The 25,074-nt window shown below is 33.0% G+C and overlaps 1 protein-coding gene across 1 annotated transcript in view; it reads right to left on the minus strand.

Annotated features, from left to right (window-relative positions):
- Map4k5 (mitogen-activated protein kinase kinase kinase kinase 5) overlaps positions 1-25,074 on the minus strand; it is a 119,979-nt gene that overhangs the window by 59,509 nt on the left and 35,396 nt on the right. Inside the window, exons 4-9 of the mRNA XM_046461013.2 lie at positions 13,792-13,882; positions 13,275-13,339; positions 10,049-10,104; positions 4,778-4,825; positions 4,648-4,690; positions 3,538-3,610 (exon numbers count right to left, since the gene is read on the minus strand). Coding sequence (XP_046316969.1) covers positions 3,538-3,610; positions 4,648-4,690; positions 4,778-4,825; positions 10,049-10,104; positions 13,275-13,339; positions 13,792-13,882 — 376 coding nt within the window. The remainder of the gene's footprint in view (positions 1-3,537; positions 3,611-4,647; positions 4,691-4,777; positions 4,826-10,048; positions 10,105-13,274; positions 13,340-13,791; positions 13,883-25,074) is intronic.

Consider the following 25,074-nt stretch of genomic DNA (forward strand, 5'->3'; position numbering starts at 1 on the left):
CCATAGATGAGATGGGCTGTACACAGCTAGTTATCATTCAGCAATAAGTACTGAAAGAGTAAGCATTCTCCCTTGTCCAAATGTATGATCAATTTTTAGCAATTCATTTTTATTTTATCTTATAAAAGTATGCCTGTGATAGGAAATGGAAAAATATTATCCTTTGCAACAGATGTTTAAAGGGTCTAGAGAGTGTTCGGAAACTAAACCTTAGAAGTCAAAGCTAGATTATGAATGACCTACTGATTACAAAAGAAATGTTTATTTAGATTTTCTAGACCCCCTTGAAAGACTCAATTATGACAGCAATCTTAATCCAGAACTCATGACAACATGAAGGACAGTGTGAGAGGAGGAAAAAACAGTCAGATAGGTGAGTTTGAGAACTATTTCAAGTATACCAAGGAAAAAAGAAAAAGGACTTTTAGAAGGCTATAGTAGAATGAATAGGATAAAAAGGGCTGACTGAAGATATTGACTTGAGTATAAAATGCTCCTTAAGTAGAGCTATTATCAAGTATATAGAAGACTGAAGGTCAACTGAGTAGCTGAGTTGCAGTTACTTGGGAGTAAGAGGTGTATGATGGCATCTGACATTATACAGTACAAATGATACCACCCAGGAGAAATGTTCTTTTTATTTCAACATTTACTATTTAGAATTAACTTATATTTATATTGAATATCCACAAGTTGCTTTTATATGCATTTAAGTTACAAAAAGTCCTCTTTTTTTTAAAAATTTTTTATTGTTGGCTGTTCAAAACATTACATAGTTCTTGATATATCATATTTCACAATTTGATTCAAGTGGGTTATGAGCTCCCATTTTTACCCCATATACAGATTGCAGAATCACATCAGTTACACATCCATTGATTTACATATTGCCATACTAGTGTCTGTTGTATTCTGCTGCCTTTCCTATCCTCTACTATCCCCCCTCCCCTCCCCTCCCCTCCCCTCCCCTCTTCTCTCTCTGCTCCCTCTACTGACATTCGTTTGTCCCCCTTATATTATTTTTCCCCTTCCCCTCACTTCCTCTTGTATGTACTTTTGTATAACTCTGAGGGTCTCCTTCCATTTCCATGCATTTTCCCTTCTCTCTCCCTTTCCCTCCCACCTCTCATCCCTGTTTAATGTTAATCTTCTTCTCATGCTCTTCGACCCTACTCTGTTCTTAGTTACTCTCCTTATATCAAAGAAGACATTTGGCATTTGTTTTTTAGGGATTGGCTAGCTTCACTTAGCATAGTCTACTCTAATGCCATCCATTTCCCTGTAAATTCTATGATTTTGTCATTTTTTAATGCAGAGTAATACTCCATTGTGTATAAATGCCACATTTTTTTTTATCCATTCATCCATTGAAGGGCATCTAGGTTGGTTCCACAGTCTAGCTATTGTGAATTGTGCTGCTATGAACATCGAAAGTTCTCTTAACACACTTTCAACTCAAGTGTGGTTAATGATATGTAAGATATATACTAAAAATGCTAACCTATAAATGTATATACCACATGTGAGTTCTATATACATACTAATGGATCCAGGACTGAAGAGAAGAAAATTATTACTATGGAGCTGAAGATTAAAGGCAAGTTTCATACAGGAAAGGTTGAGCTGGAGCACAGAAAAAGCAAATCAATTTCATTTTCTCTGCCCACTAGAATCATTTAGTGGTGGCTAACAGGAATGCCAGGCTAACACTGTTGTGCTTCCTGGCTTAGCTGCTGACCCATCAGTTTTCCATAGGTGATGAAAAGCAGAGTGTGTGTCACTCTTTGCAATGGGGAGAACTTAACATAAAAAACAGGAAAAGGTATTCGTGAAGAGGTAACAAATACAACTAAAGTAGCAGTATTTCACATAGTATGATCAGGGTAGAAAACCAAAAAATTCTGACTGGAGAAGAGTGTTTACAACAGAAGAGGGAAATGGGAATTTCACTGAAGGGAATTCTATAGATAACCCAACTTACCTGCATTTTCATATAACATTTACTGGGGATTTCCTGTTATTAAAAGCAGTATATGATAACTGAAGAGAATTTGGAATACATGAAAAAAATATGGAAAACAAGTGAAGCACAATCTCAACCAAAACAGTCATTCTTTCACACATTCTCATTCATATTTCAAACTTAAACATGTCTTTTATAAAACACAGCTTTTAAATTCCCTTGCATATGCTACTTTTAAAAATTGTTAATGGACCTTCATTTTTTTATTCATATGTGGTGCTGAGAATCAAACCCAGTGCCTCACACATGCTAGGCAACTGCTCTACCACTGAGCTACAACCCCAGTCCACATATGCTACTTTTAATCTTGATATTTTGATTAGTAATCTGCCATAAGCTTAATCCACTGACTATTCATCTTTTACAACATAATGTTTAACATTTTTAGCATATTCTTCCTTTGAGTTGAGAAGATGTATATGATTTTCTTAACTTATTCCAGGAGGTGACTCAGTTGTAAAGCACCCCTGGGTTCAAGCTTCATTACCGAAAATAAAAAAAAGTTTTTAAACTCCCAAAAGTTGCTTATGATTTTTGAAAACATCACAGCTAAATTACTTTTCAAAAAAAAAAATTTCTTTTCTCTCAACTTATTATTTATTTATTTTTCCCAGACAAGCAACAATTTATTCTGGGCTATGTATAAACACTTTGAATAAAGTATTCAGTTTACAGAGGACTTTTCTGCATCATTCCTAATTAAATTGAGTTTGCAATAACATAGGCTTACTTTATTTATTTTTTTTATTAGAACTTTAAGGTTATACACAGTTTGGGTTCATCCTGACAAACTCATACATGCATGATAATCAATTTCAGTTTCTTCAAAAATTTTCTATCAATTTTCACAAATATTTAGTGATAGAGGGGATTATTCATGATTCCAGATGTTTTCCAATTTGATAGAAAAGAATATCATTGTTCACTTTATATTTTTGTTCATCAAGGGAAACACTTTTCATATTTTGTGACTTCTTATATATATTAATTTAATAATTCTGCTTTTAATAAAACAGTCTACTGACTTTTAAGAACTTACATATTGAAGTATTAAACCTAGGGTGGCATATTTTAGCCAGTATTTCCTGTTTTATTACTTAAATTTTAAGGTGGCAGACATCCTTGTTTTAAATTTTCATGTAAAAAGTGATCAATCTTTCCCTTTAAGGTTTTATGCCAAGAAAGCTTCTTCAACTCTTAAAGCAGATAATTACTGATGACTATTTTGGCATTAGGTATGAAGTATGGAGCTACTTTGTGAATAATAAATTATCTAAATTATTATCTGCTTATTAAAGAATCTAATCCTTTATATGAATTGTCAATTTCTATTGCAATAACTAAATTATTTTACATATTAAGATTTATTGCCATGTCTCCTATTGTATTTCTTTCTAAAATACTAAGACAGTATTTTAGAAAGAGTAACTTGCCAGTAACTGGAATTATTAAGTATAGAGATTGATCATTAACCATGAAGAGATAAAAATGTACCAATCACAGTAATCTCTTACCAATAAGGTGTGCCAATGAAAGATTTTCGCTTTGCTATAGTAGCTGTTATTTTTGCAGCAACCCCAAAATCAGCTAATGAGGAAAAAGAACAGAACAGAAAATTCTAATTCTTTTCAGAACAAGTGATGTTTCTAAGTTTCAGTTTCAGTAATGTTATAGGCATAGCATTATTAATAGTTCAGATATTTACATCAGGTAATTGTACATAAATTGAATACCTAAATATTTCCTAGTTTATAACAAACTCAATAAAAGAATTCAATAGCATTTTACTATAGTGAAAATGTACTTTATTAAGAACAAAGTGAATAAAAATATTTTCATTACAGGCTTACTGAAGTAAATTTGGGGAAGAACAACAACAACAACAACAACAACAAAACCATTAAAACAAATGGGAAAGACACATTTCTGAATTCCTTTTTATCTTAACAACAGATAAAACTATTTTTAAAAATGTCCTTTTTGCTGGGTGCGGTGGCGCACACCTATAATCCCAATGGTTTGGGAGGCTAAGACAGGAGTATCTCGAGTTTAAAGCCAGCCTCAGCAATGTCGAGGTGCTTAGCAACTCAGTGAGACCCTGTCTCAAATAAAAAATAGAAAATAGGGATGTGGCTCAGTGGTAGAGTGCCCATGAGTACAATCCCTGGTACCAAAAGGTTAAAAAAAAAAAAAAAAAAGGACTTTTTTTCTAAATATAATTTTTTATATTGTTTTGTCATTAAAAAGAGTTATAAAAAAACAAATACACATCTAGTTCATTTTTTTCATTTAATATATCAGGCGATTGTACTCTCATATATTAAAAAAAATTGCTGATTGGATAATATTCCATGAGTGATAAAATGTAGTTTAACAGTTTTTCTATTGCTAGACTTAGGTTTCTATTTTTTCTACTATAAGTAATAATGACTAAATACTTATATAAATCTGGTCTTTTCATCTTTAGGATTAACTTCTATAAACTGAGTCTCAGGAATAAATATTACTGGGCTAAAGTATAAACATTATTGTGATTCAATATGAATATTAAAATTAAACGTCAATTCTCATCTAAAATTTCATTATATTTTTTGAAAAAAATTTAAAAATCTGAAATAACATACCTAATTTTACATCACCATGGTCTGTCAATAAAATATTTGCACCCTAAAACAAAAATACAAATTCTATTAAATTAGCATCAAAAATTTCTTCCAATACAATTAGCAATTTAAACATAGTAAATGAACTTACTTTGATATCTCTATGCATTTTGCCTTTAGTATGCAAATAGGCAAGACCCTGAGGTTTAAAAAAAAAAAGTATGTGTTAGCAAAATTACAAAGTTGACTCCAAAATTTTCTACTTAGTTGTCACTGAATAAAAAAACTAGAATAGAATATCTTTCTTAGAGGCATAAAAATTAGAAGAGTTTCTTTTTACTAATCAACATTTACTATATCTTAAAGATTTTTAATTCATTTTCTGATAAAAATTGGAAATATTTTACTAAAACATAATTTTGAATGAATGCATTTATCATCCCCAAAAGAGTCCTTCTCTTAGTTCTTTTGGCTTTTATACGTATGAAAAACTATTTTTTTTTAAGTTCTACATGGGCTCAATATCTTTATTTTGTTTATTTTTATGTGGTGCTGAGGATCAAATCCAGGGACTCACATGTGCGAGGCAAGCGCTCTACCGCTGAGCCACAACCCTAGCCCCTGAAAAAATTATTTTTAAAAGATATTTTTTCTACATATTGAACTCTAGATCAACAATTTCTTTCTACCTTTAGGCTCTCCACTGTTGTCTTAACTGTTTCTAATAATAATCCTGCCATCATCTTTTTGTTTGCATGTAATGGATTCTTTTGTTCTAAGTATTTCTAAGGTTTTCTCATTATCAAATGAGCAATTTGGTGATGATATTCCTTAGTACGCTTTTCCCCCCATGTTTCCTATCCTTGGTTTGTTTTATGCTTGGAGTCTATGAATTAAGAGTGTTCAATAAATTTGGAGAAATATCAGCCATGTTTACTTTTCAAATATTGTTTTCATTCCTTTCTCCCCCTTTTTGTCTTCTCCCTCAGTAAGAAAAACTATACAAATATTAGGTCACCTGAAATTACATTTTAATAATTTTATTTTTTGAGATCAGGTCTTGTGTTTCCCAGATTGGCTCTGAAGTCCTGGTCTCAAGCAATCTTCTGACTTGAGCCTTCTGAGTTGTTGGAACTATGAGCTTCTAATACCATGCCTGGCTTTTCATTTTTTAAAAAAATCATTTATTTCTGTGCTTCATTTTGGATACATTTTTTTACAAACATACCCTCAAATTCCCACAAATGTACATATACATACAAACACACACTCACATATGTGTATTTTTCAATATCTAAACTACCATTAATTCCATCCCTTGTTGAGTTCATCATACATTGTAGTTTTCATCCCTAGAAGTTTGATTTTGGCCTTTTTTTTTTTTTTAAAAAAAACATCTTCTGCTTTAAAGCATGCAATGGAGGAAGGATAGCATCTTCAACAAATGGTGCTGGGAAAACTGGAAATCCATATGCAACAAAATGAAACTGAATCCCTTTCTCTCGCCATGCACAAAAGTGAATTCAAAATGGATCAAGGAGCTTGATATCAAATCAGAGACACGCCGTCTGATAGAAGAAAAAGTTGGCTACGATCTACATACTGTGGGGTCGGGCTCCAAATTCCTCAATAGGACACCCATAGCACAAAAGTTAATAACTAGAATCAACAAATGGGACTTACTCAAACTAAAAAGTTTTTTCTCAGCTAAAGAAACAATAAGAGAGGTAAATAGAGAGCCTACATCCTGGGAACAAATCTTTACTCCTCACACTTCAGACAGAGCCCTAATATCCAGAGTATACAAAGAACTCCAAAAATTAGACAATAAGATAACTAACAACCCAATCAACAAATGGGCCAAGGACCTGAACAGACACTTCTCAGAGGAGGACATACAATCAATCAACAAGTACATGAAAAAATGCTCACCATCTCTAGCAGTCAGAGAAATGCAAATCAAAACCACCCTAAGATACCATCTCACTCCAGTAAGATTGGCAGCCATCATGAAGTCAAACAACAACAAGTGCTGGCGAGGATGTGGGGAAAAGGGTACACTTGTACATTGCTGGTGGGACTGCAAATTGGTGCAGCCAATTTGGAAAGCAGTATGGAGATTTCTTGGAAAGCTGGGAATGGAGCCACCATTTGACCCAGCTATTCCCCTTCTTGGTCTATTCCCTAAAGACCTAAAAAGAGCATGCTACAGGGACACTGCTACATCGATGTTCATAGCAGCTCAATTCACAATAGCAAGACTTTGGAACCAACCCAGATGCCCTTCAATAGACGAATGGATTAAAAAAATGTGGCATTTATACACAATGGAGTATTACTCTGCATTAAAAAATGACAAAATCATAGAATTTGCAGGGAAATGGATGGCACTAGAGCAGATTATGCTAAGTGAAGCTAGCCAATCCCTAAAAAGCAAATGCCAAATGTCTCCTTTGATATAAGGAGAGTAACTAAGAACAGAGTAGGGACGAAGAGCATGAGAAGAAGATTAACATTAAACAGAGATGAGAGGTGGGAGGGAAAGGGAGAGAAAAGGGAAATTGCATGGAAATGGAAGGAGACCCTCAGGGTTATACAAAAGAACATACAAGAGGGAATGAGGGGAAAGGGAAAAATAATACAAGGGGGAGAAATGAAGGTCAATAGGGGGGGTAGAGAGAGAAGAAGGGTGGGGAGGGGAGGGGAGGGGGGATAGTAGAGGATAGGAAAGGCAGCAGAACACAACAGACACTAGTATGGCAATATGTAAATCAATGGATGTGTAATTGATGTGATTCTGCAATCTGTATATGGGCTAAAAATGGGAGTTCATAACTCACTTGAAGCAAAGTGTGAAAGATGATATATCAAGAACTATGTAATGTTTTGAACAACCAACAATAAAAAAAAAAAAAAAAGAAATTAACTTTAAAAAAAAAAAAAAAAAAAAAACATCTTCTGTACCTCAACTTAAATTGCTTTCTTATCTTATTTGCTAATTCTATCATCTTATCAGTTGTGAGTTAGCTTCATTTATTTCTCCTTATTCTACTTCTTTGCCTTTCTGGTAATCTTTGGACACCCAACACTATGAACTTTGCTCTTTGGGTACTGCATATTTTTGGATTTTAGGGGCAGGTGGTAGGGATTGAACCTAGGGACATTTTATCCCTGAGCCACATTTCCAGTCCTTATTTATTTTATTTTTTTGAGACAGGATCTCCCTAAATTGCTAAGGCTGACCTCGAACCTGCAATCCTCTTGCCTCAGCATCACGAGTTGGCTAGGATTAAAGGCATGCATCACCACACCTGGCTGATATGTTTCTGGATTTTTATAAATACTCTCCAGTACTTTATACTGAAGACTCTAGCTGCCTTGGTCTCCCTGCACCAAACTTGGGTTCTTCCTCCCTGTACCAGGGCCTGCTCCTTGTTTTCTCTCTCTCAGGCCTTTAATACTTGATGTCATCTCTCTTTTGTGATGCTCAGGATCAAAGCCAGGGCTTCATGCATGCTAGGCAAGTACTCTATTAATGGGCTACATCCCAGCCTCTATGTCCAGTTTTTAAAAACCACTATTTCATATATGTTTCCTAGTTTCTCTGATTGTTTCAGGGAACAAGGTACTGTTACTCTGTTACTCCATTTATACCAGATGTGGAAATCTGTTAAACTGAAACTAATTTAAATTTAGAAATCATTTCCTACAAAGCTCATTATATTTGGGGAACTAGAACCATATAAGCTAAGGTTATATATCAGATATAGAATGAAATCCAAGCTGCTGTTTTTTCACTTCCACTCTTAAAGAAACAATGAACTTGGAAATTAAAATATGAAGAAAATGAATTTATCAATAATTCTCTACTATGAGTACGTGGTTAGGTTTATATTTTATGTAAATATAATAGATTTTTATGTTATATAAATACCTTGGGGAAAACTATAAAGTTAGCCCTCCATATCCATGATTTATGCATTCATGGATTTAACCAACCATGAACTAAAATACTTTTTGGGAAAAAAGTCTGTCCTAAACATACTCTTTTTTTTTTTGTCATCCTTAAACAATACAGTATTAACAACTATTTATATAGCACTTATATTGTCCTAGGTATTATAAGTAATCTAGAAATGATCTGAAGTGTACAAGAGGATGTGCATAGGTCACAAGCAAATATTACACTATTTAAAAAATTTTTTTATAGTTGTAGATAGACAGCATGTCTTTATTTAATTTATTTATTTTTTAATGTGGTGCTGAAGATTGAACCCAGTGCCTCATACATGCTGCGCAAGTGCTCTGCCACTGAGCTAAAGTCCCAGCCCAAATATTATACAATTTTATATAAAGGATTTGAGGATGTGCCAATTTTGGTATCTTAAAGTGTCCTGGAACCAATTCCCCATGGATACCAAATGATGACTACACACACACACACACACACGCATATACATGCACATGAACATAAATACTAAATTTACTTTCATATATTTCACAGTAAGATCTGGCATGATGTACCCTTTTTTAAAACTACATGGAAACTAACTTTATAAACTAATTAGAACTCTCTCCTAGATCTGTTCAAACTCCTAGTTTCTAAAATATAGAAGAGCCACATATAAAATTATCAATTAATAATTATCAGTTATAAATTTTTAAAAAATGAAGACAAAAACCCTACAGTTACTACTTAATTCCTCCTCCTCATCTAAATGCCTTAAAGTATATGAACAAAGTTATTAATTGCTAATTTTCTCAATGAGTAGTCTTCGAGGGAACTATAAATAAATAAATAAATAAATAAATAAATAGGCAAGCGACATGCCCTATACCTCTACTGCCGATCCACTTTAGTATACTAAAAGCTCCCACAGTTCCTGAAGAAGCAAAGCCATTTGTTTAACACAAACTTAGAGAAAGGGGTTCTGTTTCCAATGACATATATTAATATCCCACAGAATTAGGTATTCCAGCTAATGCTCTGGGTTATTACTGTGAAAATTTAGTTTATTTTGGGAGAAATGGTTCATATTCTCTGGAAGAGATAACTTTCACTGCTATAAAACTTCAAGGGAAACCTTAGACAATTTTACAATTGAGAAGTCTGGTGATTCATTCATGAAAACAAATTTGTACCCATGGCTTTCCTTAGCTTTGTAGCAATGTGGGTCAAGCAACAAAGCAGACTACTTTAAATGATCACTTGTATTAGCATGAAAGCAGAACACTGCTTACCACCACTGCATATGTCAGCATCAGCTTAAGTGAATTCTTGTGACTTGCTCATGAAAAAATACAACTAGTTTTACAGAACTATACTATGAGATGGGAATTAAAAAATCATTTTGGCTTACCCTTTCTCTATAGTTATTGATTATGAACCAGAATTGCCTATCTACATAAGCAAACATAGTACCTGTAAGGTTTCTCTGCATACATAGGCTATTTGCAATTCTGATAATGGTCCAGTAACTAGAAAGAAAAAGACCACATTGTCATATGTTTGAACATAACAAATTAAAAATAGTCTACTTTTTTAAATGACAAACTATTGTAAAACTTCTCTATATTTCACTGAATGACTTCTCTTCTGACCAGGAACATACATTATCTTTGTAATCAAGAAACAAAACAAAACAAGAAAAGGTAACACTGAGACTGAAAATGTACTCTAAAAATAAGAGAATTATTCCATAATAACTTTAGTAAGTGAAAATATTAAGCGCCCATTAAGTGTGAATAGGAAGTTCTGTAGAAAGCAATGGACATAATATGATCTCAATTCTGAAAATTTTTTTAAAAATAAAGCCAAGAAACTTGATAAACATATATAACTAATGACAGTTAGTTATATATGTTTATCAAGCATAGACAGTTTGGTTACTGAAACACTGAAAAGCAACATCACTTTTTTAAACATCAAGATATTATCTCTTTAGCATAATTCTTTACCACACCTGTCAAGACAGGGAGGCTTGATCGGGTACCTTATCTGAGAATTTAACAGTAGCCAGATCACTTTTGGCAACCAGATCTCTCCCTCCCTAATATGAACTATAAAATCCATCTTATGCAAGTACCTAATAAGAGACTTTGGAACTCTGTCTTTCAATACCATGAGAGAAAATCTGGGATGGTGTTTGCTGACAGTGAAACCCAGGTAGTTACAGGTAATCTCTGCCTAGAAAAACATTTCACTGCACATTTTCATCACTGTGTTTCTACACCTACTTAGGAATAAAACTCTGATTCTTAGTAAATGTATGGACTAGTAGTAATACAAACCACTTTATTAATAGCATTTAATTTATAAGTGTAGATATTCTTTTTTTTTTTTTTTAAATATTTATTTATTTATTTATTTTAGTTCTCGGTGGACACAACATCTTTGTTTGTATGTGGTGCTGAGGTTCGAACCCAGGCCGCACGCATGCCAGGCGAGCGCGCTACCACTTGAGCCACATCCCCAGCCCAAGTGTAGATATTCTTGACTACTGTTTTTTTAGGATACTATTTATAGAAATGCACACTTCTTGGACTCCAATTAACAGCAATTTTATGAAGGAATAAAATTGATGTCTCAAAATAACTTTTTAAAATTAAAAGGGAAAGCAGTAAAAACTGCCATCTGTATAGTTTAATTTTATCCATATTTTTAAGAGTTCTCATTTTATAAAAGTGTAAACAGATAAAAATTACAATTAAATAAAAACTTCATATAAAGATTATTATTCTTCATAAAATCATAGATAAGGATTTTAAATCAGTAGCATAGAACTGTTTTCTACCAATAATCTTTATTTTTTAGCAATACTGGGGATTGAATCTACTGATCTCGACCACTGAGCTACATTGCCAGTCCTTTTTATTTTGAGACAGAGTTTTGCTAAATTGTTGAGGCTGGCCTTGAACTTGTAATCCTCCTGCCTCAGTCTCCTGAGTAGATGGGATTATGGGCAGGTGCCACTGTGCCTAGCTTACTGATAATTCTTTAAAACCAAAAACAGGATAAAAGAGAACAGTCATTCCAATTTTGCATTATATAAGAAAATGAAAGACTACTAAATAAGAGATTAAGCATTTGTTTTTTTTAAAGTGGGATTTGTTCTTATTTTGAAATTCTTAAGAGTAGAAATTGTAATGTCTATGTGTAACATTTATGTGGTAAACCTTTTTGTTAAAAAAATAAAGAGATAGTGACCAGCACCTTTTTGTTATGGGTTATTTGTTATAAAAATTAGATAACTACTATATTAAAAGTTTATAATGAAGTAATATATCAATTAATTTTTATTATAATTCAGAATTTTATATCTGAGTCCTGCTTTCCCTCCTTAGGAGTACTGACATCTGTCTGGAATGCAGCCTTTTGTTTTGCTTGCATTTACATTCATTCATATGTATACTTACAAAAAAATAATTTTTGAAAGCTTTAGTATGATTAACCATGCTATATTTATTATTGAGGATTATTTAAGTCAATATACAAAGCCATTTCATTGTTTTAAGTGCTACAAAATATTCCATATCACAAGTACAGTATAGTTTATTCAACTGATAGTCTACTGAGTTTTTTTTTAAACTTTGACTTCTACAAGTTATAAAATATTATATAAACTGAAACATCACTTCTGTTTTTATATTATGGCTACATTTGAAAATTACATGGCTAAAATTCAATAAGGCTTCCATTGTAAAAATTCAAAATAAAAATATTTTAAAATATTTCACATAATTCTTCTTCTTCTTCTTTTTTTTTTTTTTTGTTACCAGGAATTGAACCCAGGGATGCTCAACTCCTGAGCCACATCCCTAGTCCTTTTTATTTTGAAACAGAGTCTTGCTAAGTTGCTGAAGGGACTCACTAAGTTGCTGAGGCTAGCCTTGAACTTGTAATCCTCCTGCCTCAGCCTCCAGAGCCTCTGGGATTACAGGTGTACACCACAGCCACATAATTTAATAACAGACTAAGAATAAATAACAAACTAGGCATAGTTGCAATGGGAGTTTTACTATCTCACATGCATGTTAAACAAGAAAAAATATGTTTTAAGGACACAATCTTAATTTTACAAATTCTAGAAAATTCAAGACATTGTAAATAACAAAACAAATTGGAAACTAACTATAGAGCCAAATTATTTCTAAATATTATTATTAAGCAAAGTCAACTAAAAAAAACTGCCTAATTAACAGAATACTAAATAAAATTCTCCAATTTTTAAAAATAATTATACATTTTAATGCAAAGTTATTACAGTAACAAGTGAACTATTTTTCCGGTTAGACAGTTAAATTATTAAGATAGATACATAGTTTCCCTTGTGAATTACTCTTTACATTTCAATTCTTGTAAGGGAGGTTAGGCAGTTTCATTAGTAAACAAAACACTTTCCTAGAGACTACATCTAAAAAAAACTAAAAAGTAAAATTTGGATTGTAAAAATGCTTTTGAATTTCTTGGTTCTGGCTCCACCAACAACAAAAATCTTAGGTTTCTTTTATGCAGTACTCTGGGAACAGAACAAAAGAATATAAAAGAGTAAATCTCTACATATTAATTTCCCGGGTGACTGGAAATGTTAAACAATAATCATTAATGTCAAAGTCAATTTTAAAGTATAAAGTTAAATTCACAGTACCATGATAAATATCTTGAAGTGATCCGCCACCACAGTATTCCATACAAATCCACAGTTTTTCTCGACTATTATGAAGAGAAAATTATATTAGCTGGTAATTTTCAATCACTGAAGTAAGTATTCTAAGGCTTACACTCTTCCATACATCAAGAGTCAGGATATAGTGCAGAGGGTAACAGGAAACTGCTGTAGCAATCTCTCTTCAATATGCAGGAAAGCACATCAGTTTCAGTTTAGTTCCCATCTTAAAGGTTTAGATTATGAATAGTTTTTTGTAAGATAAATACTTTAATCATTCATAATATTTCATTAAGGTTGCCCTAAGGTATAACCAAATAAAGGAGGTAGTTTAATCAATATAATAGAGAAATTAAAAGAAAGCCCTAAAAATTTTACAACTTTGGATAGTGTAATTTAAAAGTTCCCACATACAATGGCACTTACCTGAAAAGGAAGGAGAGTGGTAGCAAAGAAGATATAAAATACAGAAAGAGCAGATGCTTTGTTTGTTTCTTACCTGAGATAGCTTCCAAAGTAGGCAACAATGTTGCAATGTTTACATTCTTTAACCATAAATATTTCTTGTTGAATCAAAGAAAAATCATCTCCTGAAAACAAAGTAAGTTGGTCATCATGTTACTCAAAATCTCTACATAGGGAGGAAGAAAACCTTTGCAATAAATATTAGAGATGAGGAATTCAGCATTCTTCATACTTCAGTAAGGTCTAAGGCCTAAAAATGTACAAATCTTTGAATCAACAGTTGCTTCAAAAATATTCTTCTTAAGGAGATATGCACAAAGACAGATTAGTAAACATCTAATGTTTACTGTGGTGCTGTAGTTTATAAATTATGGTACGGTTTACAGTTACTCTTAAATTCTAAATATAAAAACATGTTCACGCTAAGTGAAAAGGGAAGATTTATATATAATCACTTAAATACATATAAATGATTATATATAATCATTTACATAATCACTTAAATACATATAAGCACAGAAAGTGTTTAAAAACATGCAATGGTTATGTACAGGAAGTAAAATTAATTTTACAGTCTTTTTTATCTGTATTTTCCAATATTGATATACTATTAATGGGAATTTTATGATAGTTATGAGACTACTTCCTAAGTTATGATACTACTGTAAAGACTGTTACATCAAACACTATTTTATGTCAAAGTGTTTTTTATTTCAGTAAAAGGCATGTATGAACAGGTAGAATGATTGTATGTGCATATCTAAAGGTAGCATAATATAGCCAATAAGAGTTTGAAACCTGGAATAGACACATCTGGATTAAAATCCTGGTAAAGACATTCACTAGAATTTCAGCAACTTGACCCTTCTGAATTAGGTTCATTTGTTAAGTAGCATCTGGATTTATTCCACTATTTAGCTTTCTTGTATACCACATATCCTTATATTATCTACATTTCAGTAGTGGAAAGTTGCTGATGATTTTGGTAATAGATTCTTATGCCCCTATGTTTTTGATTATGTATTTCCCTCAGTTGGGAATGTTACTGAGAAAGTTACTGTACCTATGCATTTAGCACACTTGAGAGAATAAATACAACAGTAATATTACTACATGTTAGAGACAGAGGGATATTTAAAAATATGTTCTTCATTAGGACATCATTATAAAAATATTTTTTTTTAGATATTGTTTTACAGTAGTCTTTTGAAAAGCAATGGCAGATTTAAAATCAGTGGTACTCAGATTCTAGCTTTAACTTGGAAGTCATCTTAAAAAATTGCACAGTGTCAAGAAAGGAAATCTGTGAAATCAGGCCTTAGATAAAGAAACAAAACATTTACATAAGCCAGGGATAGTTCCTATTTGTATTTTCAATTCAGATCTAAAACAAAACTTTAAATATTTTTGCTATGCAATAAGTACCCTTTAAAGAATTAATCATTGATGTGACTGAAACATAAACTTAGTTTAGCTATCATACATGCAATTTATTTGTAATCTAAAAACTCTTTTCAACAATCACTGCCTATAAACATTAACTGAATTCAGTCATAGGATTTAGTGTTAACAATTTTACAGGATTAAGTCAGCCGAATGAGGGTGCAATCTTCTAACTGCATAAAATTCTGAGTAAAAAATCTTTATAGCTTTTACTTGTAAACTGGGAAATATGTAGTACATAAATCATTACATATATCTTAAACTTAAGTTTAATGGTCAGTCAATGAAAGGGGATCAGTAAGGTTACAGTAAGAGTCTGCCTACCTCAGTGGAAAGGCACTGTTTCCTGTGTCTACTGATGAGCACCAGAATATTGTTTCTCTTGCCTGAGCCTTTTCCATCATAGCATTAGAACTCATTCTTTTTCTTTATTTCCCCTCCAGTACTGGGCATTGAACCTAGGATTCTCTTATCATTGAGCTACATTCTCAACCCCCTTTACTTTTTATTTTGAGACAGGGTCTCAATAAATTGCCTAGCCTTGCAATTCTCCTGCCTCAGCTTCCTGAGTTGCTGGGATTGCAGGCACGTGTGACTGCACCAGCAGAACTTATTCTTTACATATACCAATGTCCAACAAACCGGCTACGCTCTACCCTTCTCTTAGTTTTATCAAGAGGCCCTGAAGCTTGGCATGGTGGCATATTCATGCAGCCCTGGCCCTTTGAAAACTGATGTAGGATGGTCTCTTGAGCCAGGAGTTCAAGACCAGCCTGAACAACATGGGGACACCCTGTTTAAAAAAAAAAACAAAAAACAACGGTATGTGGGGTGGGGTAGAAATAAGGAAAGAAGAGAGTAAAGAAGCACTTAACTTCATTAGTGTACAATATTCTTTGGATTTCCACTTATTAGCTCTTAAATGTGCTTACATCTTTGCTGTACTTAAAAAAAAATTTCAATTAAGTCTGGGATTTAAAACAGATTTTCTCACATATGGTACCTAACTTTTCAATGGTGTCCAAATACTTAAGTTGACCTATAAATGTCAATAATATAGCTAAATTAATGCTACTAGTAACAAACCACTACTTAGTAGAGAAAATTGGTTTAGTGCCATCCTAAGACTATGATCCAGGCAGCAGTTATGTGCAGTGTCTACCAGGAAAGGTGGGGTCTTAGTGCAAGTGAGCTACTACTTTTTACAGTGTAACTGGAAGCAAGACTTCACAAGTACCAGTCACTAATAATTACAATGTCTGGGGACTGTACCTTCTTTAATACATAAAACTTAAATATGTAAACTCCAGTTCTGGGTATATTCTTCATATATCTGTTCTACTAATCTTTGACAAGGTATCAAGATCACTCAACGTAGAAAGGACAATCTCAAGAACAATATTAAGAAAACTAGACATCTACATGCAAATGAATGAAGATGGACCCTTACCTTAAACCATACACAAAAATTAACTCACAACAAATTGAAGACTTAAAGTAAGACCCTAAACTCTCAAACTACTAGAAGAAATCATAGGAGAAAAGTTTCACAATATTGAATTTGACAATGTCTTCTTGATATGACCCCAAGAGCATAAATAACAAAAGCAATCAACTGAGCCTATTTAAGTTTGACAAATTTTTTGTTCATCAAAAGACACAACCAGGGGCTGGGTGGTGGCTTAGTGGTAGCGTACTTGTCTGGTATGTGTGAGGCACTGGATTCAATCCTCAGCACCACATAAAATAAATAACTAAAATAAAGGTACTGTATCCATCTACAATTAAAAAAATATTTTAAAAAAGACACCAACAGCATACATATGGAATGGTAGAAAATACCTGCAAACAAACAATATATCTATTAAGGAGCTAATATTCACAATATATAAAGAACTCCTACAACTCAGCAACAATCTAATACCTTGATTTAAAAAAAAAAAAAAGACAAAAGATTTAAATAGACATAATTCTCCAAAGATGACATACACATGGCCAATAAGCATACAAAAGATCCTCAACAACACTGATCACAAAAATGCAAATCAACACTATAATGAGATATAACCTTGGCCCCATTAAGATGGGTTTTTATAATAAATAAATAAATAAATAACAGTTGGAAGGGATGTGAATAAGTTGGAACGCTTGTGCATCATTGGTCACACTGTAAAATGGTGCAAATGCTATGAAAAACTGTATGGTACTGCTGCATTGTAACTGTGGTAGGACTAGGAGTGGAGTGCAATAGTAAAGTGCTTACCTAGCATGCAAAAGGCCCTGGAAGTCCAATTTGTATAGTGTTAGTCCCTGGCATCACACAAAAATATTTTAATTAAAAAAATTAAAAATAGAGTTACCCTGTGATCTAGTTATCTCATTTCTAGGTATATATACCCCAAGATTATATCTGGGCTCTCAAAGAGCTATTTATACGCTAATGTTCACAGCAGCACTATTACAGTAGTCAAGAGGTAGAAGCAACTCAAATGTCCATTAGCAGATGGCTGGACAAAAAAAAAAAAGTGATATATACATATGTAGCCTTAAAAAGCAAACTGCAGGGCTGTGGTTACAGCTCAGTGGTAGAACACTTGCCTAGCATGTGTGAGGCACTGGGTTCGATCCTCAGCACCACATAAAAATAAATAAATAAATAAAGGTATAAAAAATAGAATGACATGTTTTAAAAAAGGAAACTGCTACGTCATACACGTGGATGAAACTTGAGAACACTATTATGAACGAAAATTATAAAAACTGTATGCTTCCATATATAAAATAGTCAGATTCATAGATAAAGAAAGTAGTATGGTGGTTATTACCAGTGGTGGGAAAAGAAGTTGCTTAATAGAAACAGAGTTTCAATTTTGGCTTTACAACAATGCAAATACATTTAACACGCTAAACTATTCACTTAAAAATGGTTAAAAAGTAAATTTTATGACATGTTCTATACTATAATAAAATTTTTAAATTATGTGAATAAAGCCTAATTTAGTGATTTTACTAAAGTTAGATGTTCAAGTTTCGGGAAAAAAATAGTCTTTCTAAACACATATTTAAAAAATAAGTCCAAGTAAACTTAAAATTTTTATAACATTTTGGTGGGTGCAGTGGTATACTCCTATAATCCCAGCAAAGCTGAGGAAGAAGATAGCAAGTTCAAGTCCAGCATCCCAACTTAAAAAGACCCTAAGCAACTTTGTGAGACTTGGTCTTAAAATAAAAAATAGACAGGCAGGGTGGCACAAGCCTGTAATCCCAGTGGCTCAGTAGGTTAAGGCAGGAGGATTGCAAGTTCAAGGCCAGCCTCAGCAAAAGCAAGGAGCTAAGCAACTTAGTGAGACCCTGTCTCTAAATAAAATACAAAATAGGGATGGGGATGTGGCTTAGTGGCCGAGTGCCCCTGAGTTCAATCCCGAGTACTGCCCCAGCAAATAAATAAATAAACAAACAAATAAATAAAAATAAATAAGAGCTTGGGGGTGTAGCTCAGTGGTAAAGTGCCTCTGGATTTAATCTCCAGTACACTCCCCCAAAAAATCCCCAAATAAATAAGATTTTTATAACATTCACAGAAAAAGTTCTATGTAAAAATTAAATGTTTTAATTAATATTTGTAATATCAAATAATCAAAAAAGTTTTCTGCACTTTTCTGAAGTTTATGCAATAAATTAATGTTAGAGACAGACACCAGAGGGAAAACTGATTTTAGTGGCAGGCCAACGTACAACTGATAAATTAGCAGAACTATTTTTCTAAAACCAATTAATCCAATATTAAATGTTTCATTCACTAAATTGTATATCTCCGTGAAAAATACAGTGACACGAGGGTGGCAATATTGTGAATTTGAATGACTTGGTTTGTAACAAAGAAATATGATTGTTTTCCATTGAGCAAAATGAATGCAGAATGTTAAATGGAATGTCATTTCTAATAGCATATTTTCTTTGTAATGCCCATCTTAGATTCTGAAAACTCATCTAGAGAGAAAAATCCCTCCAAAAAACTCATCTGGAGAGAAAATACCTATCAGTATCAGCAATTTAGATTGAGTTTGAACATTAATTTAGAATGACATCGAAGGTCATCTTTTTTTTACTACAAAGTAATAAAAAAGTATCTTCATTTTTATCTTGTGTTCAAAAGCAAACAGAAACAGTATCTAAGCATTAAAAATGATTTTAACATATTTTTAAAAATATGTAAAATAACACAAAGTTTCTATTTTCTGTATTTATAATTTAAAATCAATAAAAGTAATATTTTTGTTGTGCATCTATTCCCTCAAATTAACATTTTTCATCCATTCAGACTCAAAGTGTTCAGACAGTGAAGATAGAGTACAAATATTTTATTTTACTGCTTACTTTTAGAAATCAAGATTGTAAACTTCTTAAATAAGAGTTTCTATAAAGCAAGATCATACCACTAACTTAGATAGAATAGCTGACACTTGGTCTGTTTGGCCAAGTGCCTGCTTTAACAATTGTTTAAAAACATGCACAATGCAAACTAATGACTGTTTAAGTCTTTGTACATGTCTTGACTTTGTTCCATTTACTCTATTTTCTCAGCTTATATTTCCAGGAAACAGGACGAAGTATTTCCTGGCAGTATAAGAAAAATTTTTAAAAATTTTAAACATTTATTCAAAGGTATTTACTTTTGAAAACTCTTTGAACTAAGGAGTCATAACTAACTTGTCATTTTATTTAAAAATACTCGACTCTTTCATGAATATTTCCAATTTAGCATTTAAAAAACTGAACAAGCAAACAGTAGTATGTTACACTAATCATACAGGGCAGTGATTTTCTTAAAATTCCATCCCTTCTAAGCAACCATCACAATATTTAACATACTACAATTTAACATACTACAATTCGCCTAAGTTTAAAAATATTGTGTAGTTTCACCATAAAAGAGGGATAATGGAATGAGAGGAAAGGAGAAAAGAAAAGTTCTAATGGTCAACTTTCCCAGGAATTTTGTTCCTGCTCTGGTTGTTGGCCACCAAGAGCTACAGACTTTTGAGCAAAATAAGGATCTGTAAAATACATTAAACAGTAGGATGAAATTCAGACATAAGACAGGAAAACATGGTGACACACATCATAATATCTGTCTGCTTTTCTAAGGCATTCCTAAGGCCTGACCAAAGAGATGAAAAATGCAGCTAACACAACAGTATCATTCTGGGTAATATTTTCAATGCTGATCAATGGTAAGTCAAATTCTATGCCACATTTTATTAAGATGGTGACCATATTTAATAAGTATTACTATAAAAATGTGATAGAAATGGATAAAATATTCCTGAAAACAATCATTTTCTGTGTATATGAAGAGCAACAAGAACACAGTGACATAGGAAAGAATGCTGACTTCATTTTTTTTCACAATTTATTTTTATTTTTGTGGTGCTGGGGTTTGAACCCAAGTCCCCAAGCACACAAGGCAAGCACTCTACTGCTGAACTACAGCACCATCCCTTTTACAATCATTTTTGTGGATAATTAAAAAACCAATTCTCTATGCTAACTCATTTTTATTCTTAACTCTAAGGCTTACTTAGTATTTTTAAGACTAGTAAGAAGAACCTCAAAAGCAATCTGTTTCAGTAAAATTTTGACTATACCATTATAATAAAATGAAACTGCAAGGGATAATCAGTAAATCTACAATAAAATTTAGAACTCCAAAATAATTATAAACTCTATTTTTTTTAAGAGAGAGTGAGAGAGAGAGAGAGAGAATTTTTTAATATTTATTTTTTAGTTCTCGGCAGACACAACATCTTTATTTGTATGTGGTGCTGAGGATCGAACCCGGGCCGCACGCATGCCAGGCATGCGCGCTACCGCTTGAGCCACATCCCCAGCCCAACTTAAGGCTTTTCTAAGTTACAAAGGCAAATAATTATCTTTTCATGTCTAAATATAATTCTAAATAGATTCATCTGTTAAATCAATACAAGGAAGCACTTTTCTATTATACTAGCTTTAGTGCAATGTTTTTAAAGCTGCTAAATACAGTTAAGAATTCATTTTTTAAAATACAGCTGCCTCCAGATTTTTTGAAGTATCTGAACTAAATATTAGAAACATTCATTAGTACCATCATAGTTATGACCTAAATATTACCTTATGTCTGTTCAAAAATGTGAAAAACCCCATCTACTTTAGTTTTATTGACAATGTTAAACAAACATTGATCCCTCTCAAAAATTCTATAGCAATAAAAAAACAGCATATATAGGATACAGAAGACATGGAAAACTTATTTTGAAAGAAAATTTTAGCTGGGGGAATAGATCAGTGGTAGAGTGCTTGCCTAGCATGTCTGAGGCCCTGGATTTGATCCCCAGTACCACAAAAAAAAAAAAAAAAAAAAAAAGAAATAAAGAAAGAAAGAAAGAGAAAGAAGAAAATTTTAGACAATAAGTGTTTCAAACTTAGGGGGAAAAAAGACCAGGTCAATTAAGGCAACAAAATAAAACAGAAAGAATGCTGGTAGTTGTGGGGGTGGAGGTGGGGATTGAGAAAAAATAATACTTTTACAGAATTAATAAAAGCCTTGAAAACAACAAGTAGAATATTAGAAACAAGTAAGTCACTGATATGATTGATAGTAAACTTTAAAAAAATCACACATGATACAGAAAGAAGATACCTAAAGATAAGTACAGGTAAGGTAGAACTAATGTGAATAACTGGTATTCCTAAAGTAATGAGATTTTAAAAATCCAAGAATGATTAAAAAAAAAATTGCTGAAACAGAAAGAATCTAACCTGCAGACTAAAAAAGCTCACTATGCTTCAGTGGAAAAATTCTGTAGAAAATTATCAAGAACAAAATATTTTCTGTTGAAGTTAACTGATTTCAGATAAACCTGCTAAAACAGACAATTAGGCAGAAGCAGCAAGTCAAGTGCCAGGGGAAAAACATCAGACAGGCCTTATAGGTCTTTCCAGCAATATTCAAGGGAGAAAATATCTACAGATTTTTGAGTACAGGAGGAGAATGTATGACACAATCATCAGACCTCATCAAATGGCCATTCTTATTGAAAGGCAACAGAATACATTTGTGACATTCTATTGTAGAAAGAATATTTATTGGTAGTATGTACCTATACTATTCTAGGTGCTGAAATACAAGCCATGTAGACAGAAGATCACTATTCTTATGGATCTTACACTGTGGGAAAGAGAAACAAATACACAAAAATCAGCAAAAAAAAGCATCAATCAGTCAAGTCCTAGGCAAAAAAACTAAAACAAGGGATTGGGTTGGCTACCTTAAATTGGCCTCTCTGTAGACATCACATTTAAACTGAGATCCAAATGACCAGGGACTTTCTGAGCAAGGATGAAAACCAGAATGGAAGGGACAGTTTAATCTTGGACTGTTTAAATAAAATAATATGAAAGCAGAGTATGAAAGGGAGAAACACGATGAGCTTGGAGAAATGGTAAGAACAGATCATGTGGGATTTATGAGCAAGGCTGGAAGTCTTGAGAAGTCTAAGATTCTAAGTGGATATTGAAGCTTCATGAAAGTTTGAAGAACAGAGAGTTATGATCTGATTTATGCTTTATAAAGTTCACTACAATGACTATAGTTTTTACTAGATGATGGGGAATGGAAGGTGTGGGAAAAGAAATGGGAAGACCAAGAAGGTAAGACAATATAGAGACCAATAAGGGAAGCAATATAGAGAAGGAGGTGAATTAAGAATGTGTTTTGAGCTGAATGCGGTGGTGCACATCTGTAATCCCAGTGGCTTGGGAGGCTGAGGCAGGAGGATTGCCAAATTCAAAGCCAACTTCAGCAAAAGCAAGGCATTAAGCAACTCAGTGAGGCCCCGTCTCTAAATAGAAATACAAAATAGGGCTAGGGATGTGGCTCAGTGGTCAAGACTCCCTGAGTTCAATCCCAGGTACAAAAAAAAAAAAAAAAAAGAACATGTTTTATTGGTAGTCTGAAGAACCTACTGACAGATTGATACTGTAGTGTAAATAAAAAATAAATCAAGGTTAATGTCTAGATTTTTGGCTTGGTGAACCATTTACAAAAATGAGTAAGAATGAAAGAATAGTTTGAGGAAGAAAATTTGTAGGTTCATATTGTTTTATTCTAATACTTACTGAAAAATCTGTTTAATGATGGTTTATCATATCGTTAGTTGATATAAAATAAATAAGTCAGAATGGCAAAGACATGACATAAAAAGACCAGTAGTGAGCATTGAATCTATTTCAAATATAAAACTAACTCTGAATAACTGTTTATTACATTTGTAAAGATCACAAATACTACAATTCTTAAAAGGAAGATAAACAGATGAATACATACTCATACCCTAATATAATAAGAAAGTTCTGAAACCAAAATCCCATCATAAACTACTAATGGCTTAAAAGTGGGAGATGAATAGGCAGGAAAAGGATAAATAGGCAAACTTCTACACTTTATACCTAGGAGGCCAACAAGCTGTCAGATAATAAAACCCCACAAATGTAAGCATATTATTCAAAATCTTATAAGCCTTCCACTTATAAAACTACAGATTATGTATCTTCCAAATGATCAGCAGCAAAAATAAAAGAAACCCCCAGGCATAATATTTAAAAAGCTTCAAAGAAAGATTATGAACTAAGCAAAACAAAACAGAAAACCACAACACAGCCAGGCACAGTGGTCCTTGCCTGTATTCTCAGTTACCCAAGAGACTGAGGCAGGAGGACAGCCTGACCCCAGGAGTCTAAGCCACCTGGGCAACAGAGTAAGAGCCCATCTCTCCTCTCCTCTTCCCTGCTATTCTCTTCCAGTTACCCCTCCTTCTTTTTTTGTTATACTGAGGATTGAATTCAGGGTGCTCTACCACTGAGTTACATCTCCAGCCCTTTCACTGGGCATTACATCCCCAGTCCTTTTTATCATTAAAAGTTTTATTTAAGTTTACTTTTTTGTAGTACTGGGTAAAAAACCCAGGGTGCTTTACCTCTGAGCTACACCCCAGCATTTAAAAAAAAAAAAATTTTTTTATGGTACTGGGGATTGTATCCAGGAGCATCATACCACTGAGCTTCATTCCCAGCTTTTAAAATTTTTTTATTATGAAGCAGGGTATGATAAGTTGTTCAAGATTGGCCTCAAACTTGTGATCCTCCTGCTTTGGCCTACCACATAGCTGGGATTACAGGCTTGTATTACCATGCCTAACACAAGAACCTACCTTCAAACAAACAAACAAACAACAAGAAAAAAAAAAGAAAAAGAAAAAGAAAAAAGAAAGAAAAAGAAAAAAAGAAGAAGAAAAAGAAAAAACCCAAATCATCTAAATTAATTTCACAAATATTATTTCTTTCTCTTCTTGATAAAAATATTCAATGTTCTCCTGGGGGAAAAATAGGAAAAGAAAAAGGAAATGGCTGAAAAATAAAAGTAATAAAGATTACAGCATGTAATAAAAAGTTCAAACCTATAGATAAAAGAACTTGTAGTAATGGAACTATCTAGCCATTTAAAAAAGAATAGACCTAGAACTCTCATTCTTTATTACAAAATCATTTCTAATGAAGCAAACATTTAAATTTTGGAAGGAAACAACTAGAGAAATTTGTGAAAATTTTTATAATTATCAACTAGAAAAAGTCTGATTACAGAGAGGGAAGATGGCGGCGAGGGGAGTGCATTACCCCCGTGTGCTGCTTCACTGTGTGGGAGTGTGACAAGTCAGAACGGCTGAAGGATATCTTGTTGGGAATTTCCAGCAATAGTGGGGTGCGCCGGAACCTGGAGGAAGGATTTCCATCGCATGAGGATCGGCTACGGGGACTCAAACGCGAGAGGTTTGTC

This window comes from Marmota monax, unplaced genomic scaffold (genome assembly GCF_021218885.2).
Source record: "Marmota monax isolate L192 unplaced genomic scaffold, Marmota_monax_Labrador192_F-V1.1 WCK01_AAM20220418_F8-fsc00001, whole genome shotgun sequence".
NCBI lineage: Eukaryota > Metazoa > Chordata > Mammalia > Rodentia > Sciuridae > Marmota > Marmota monax.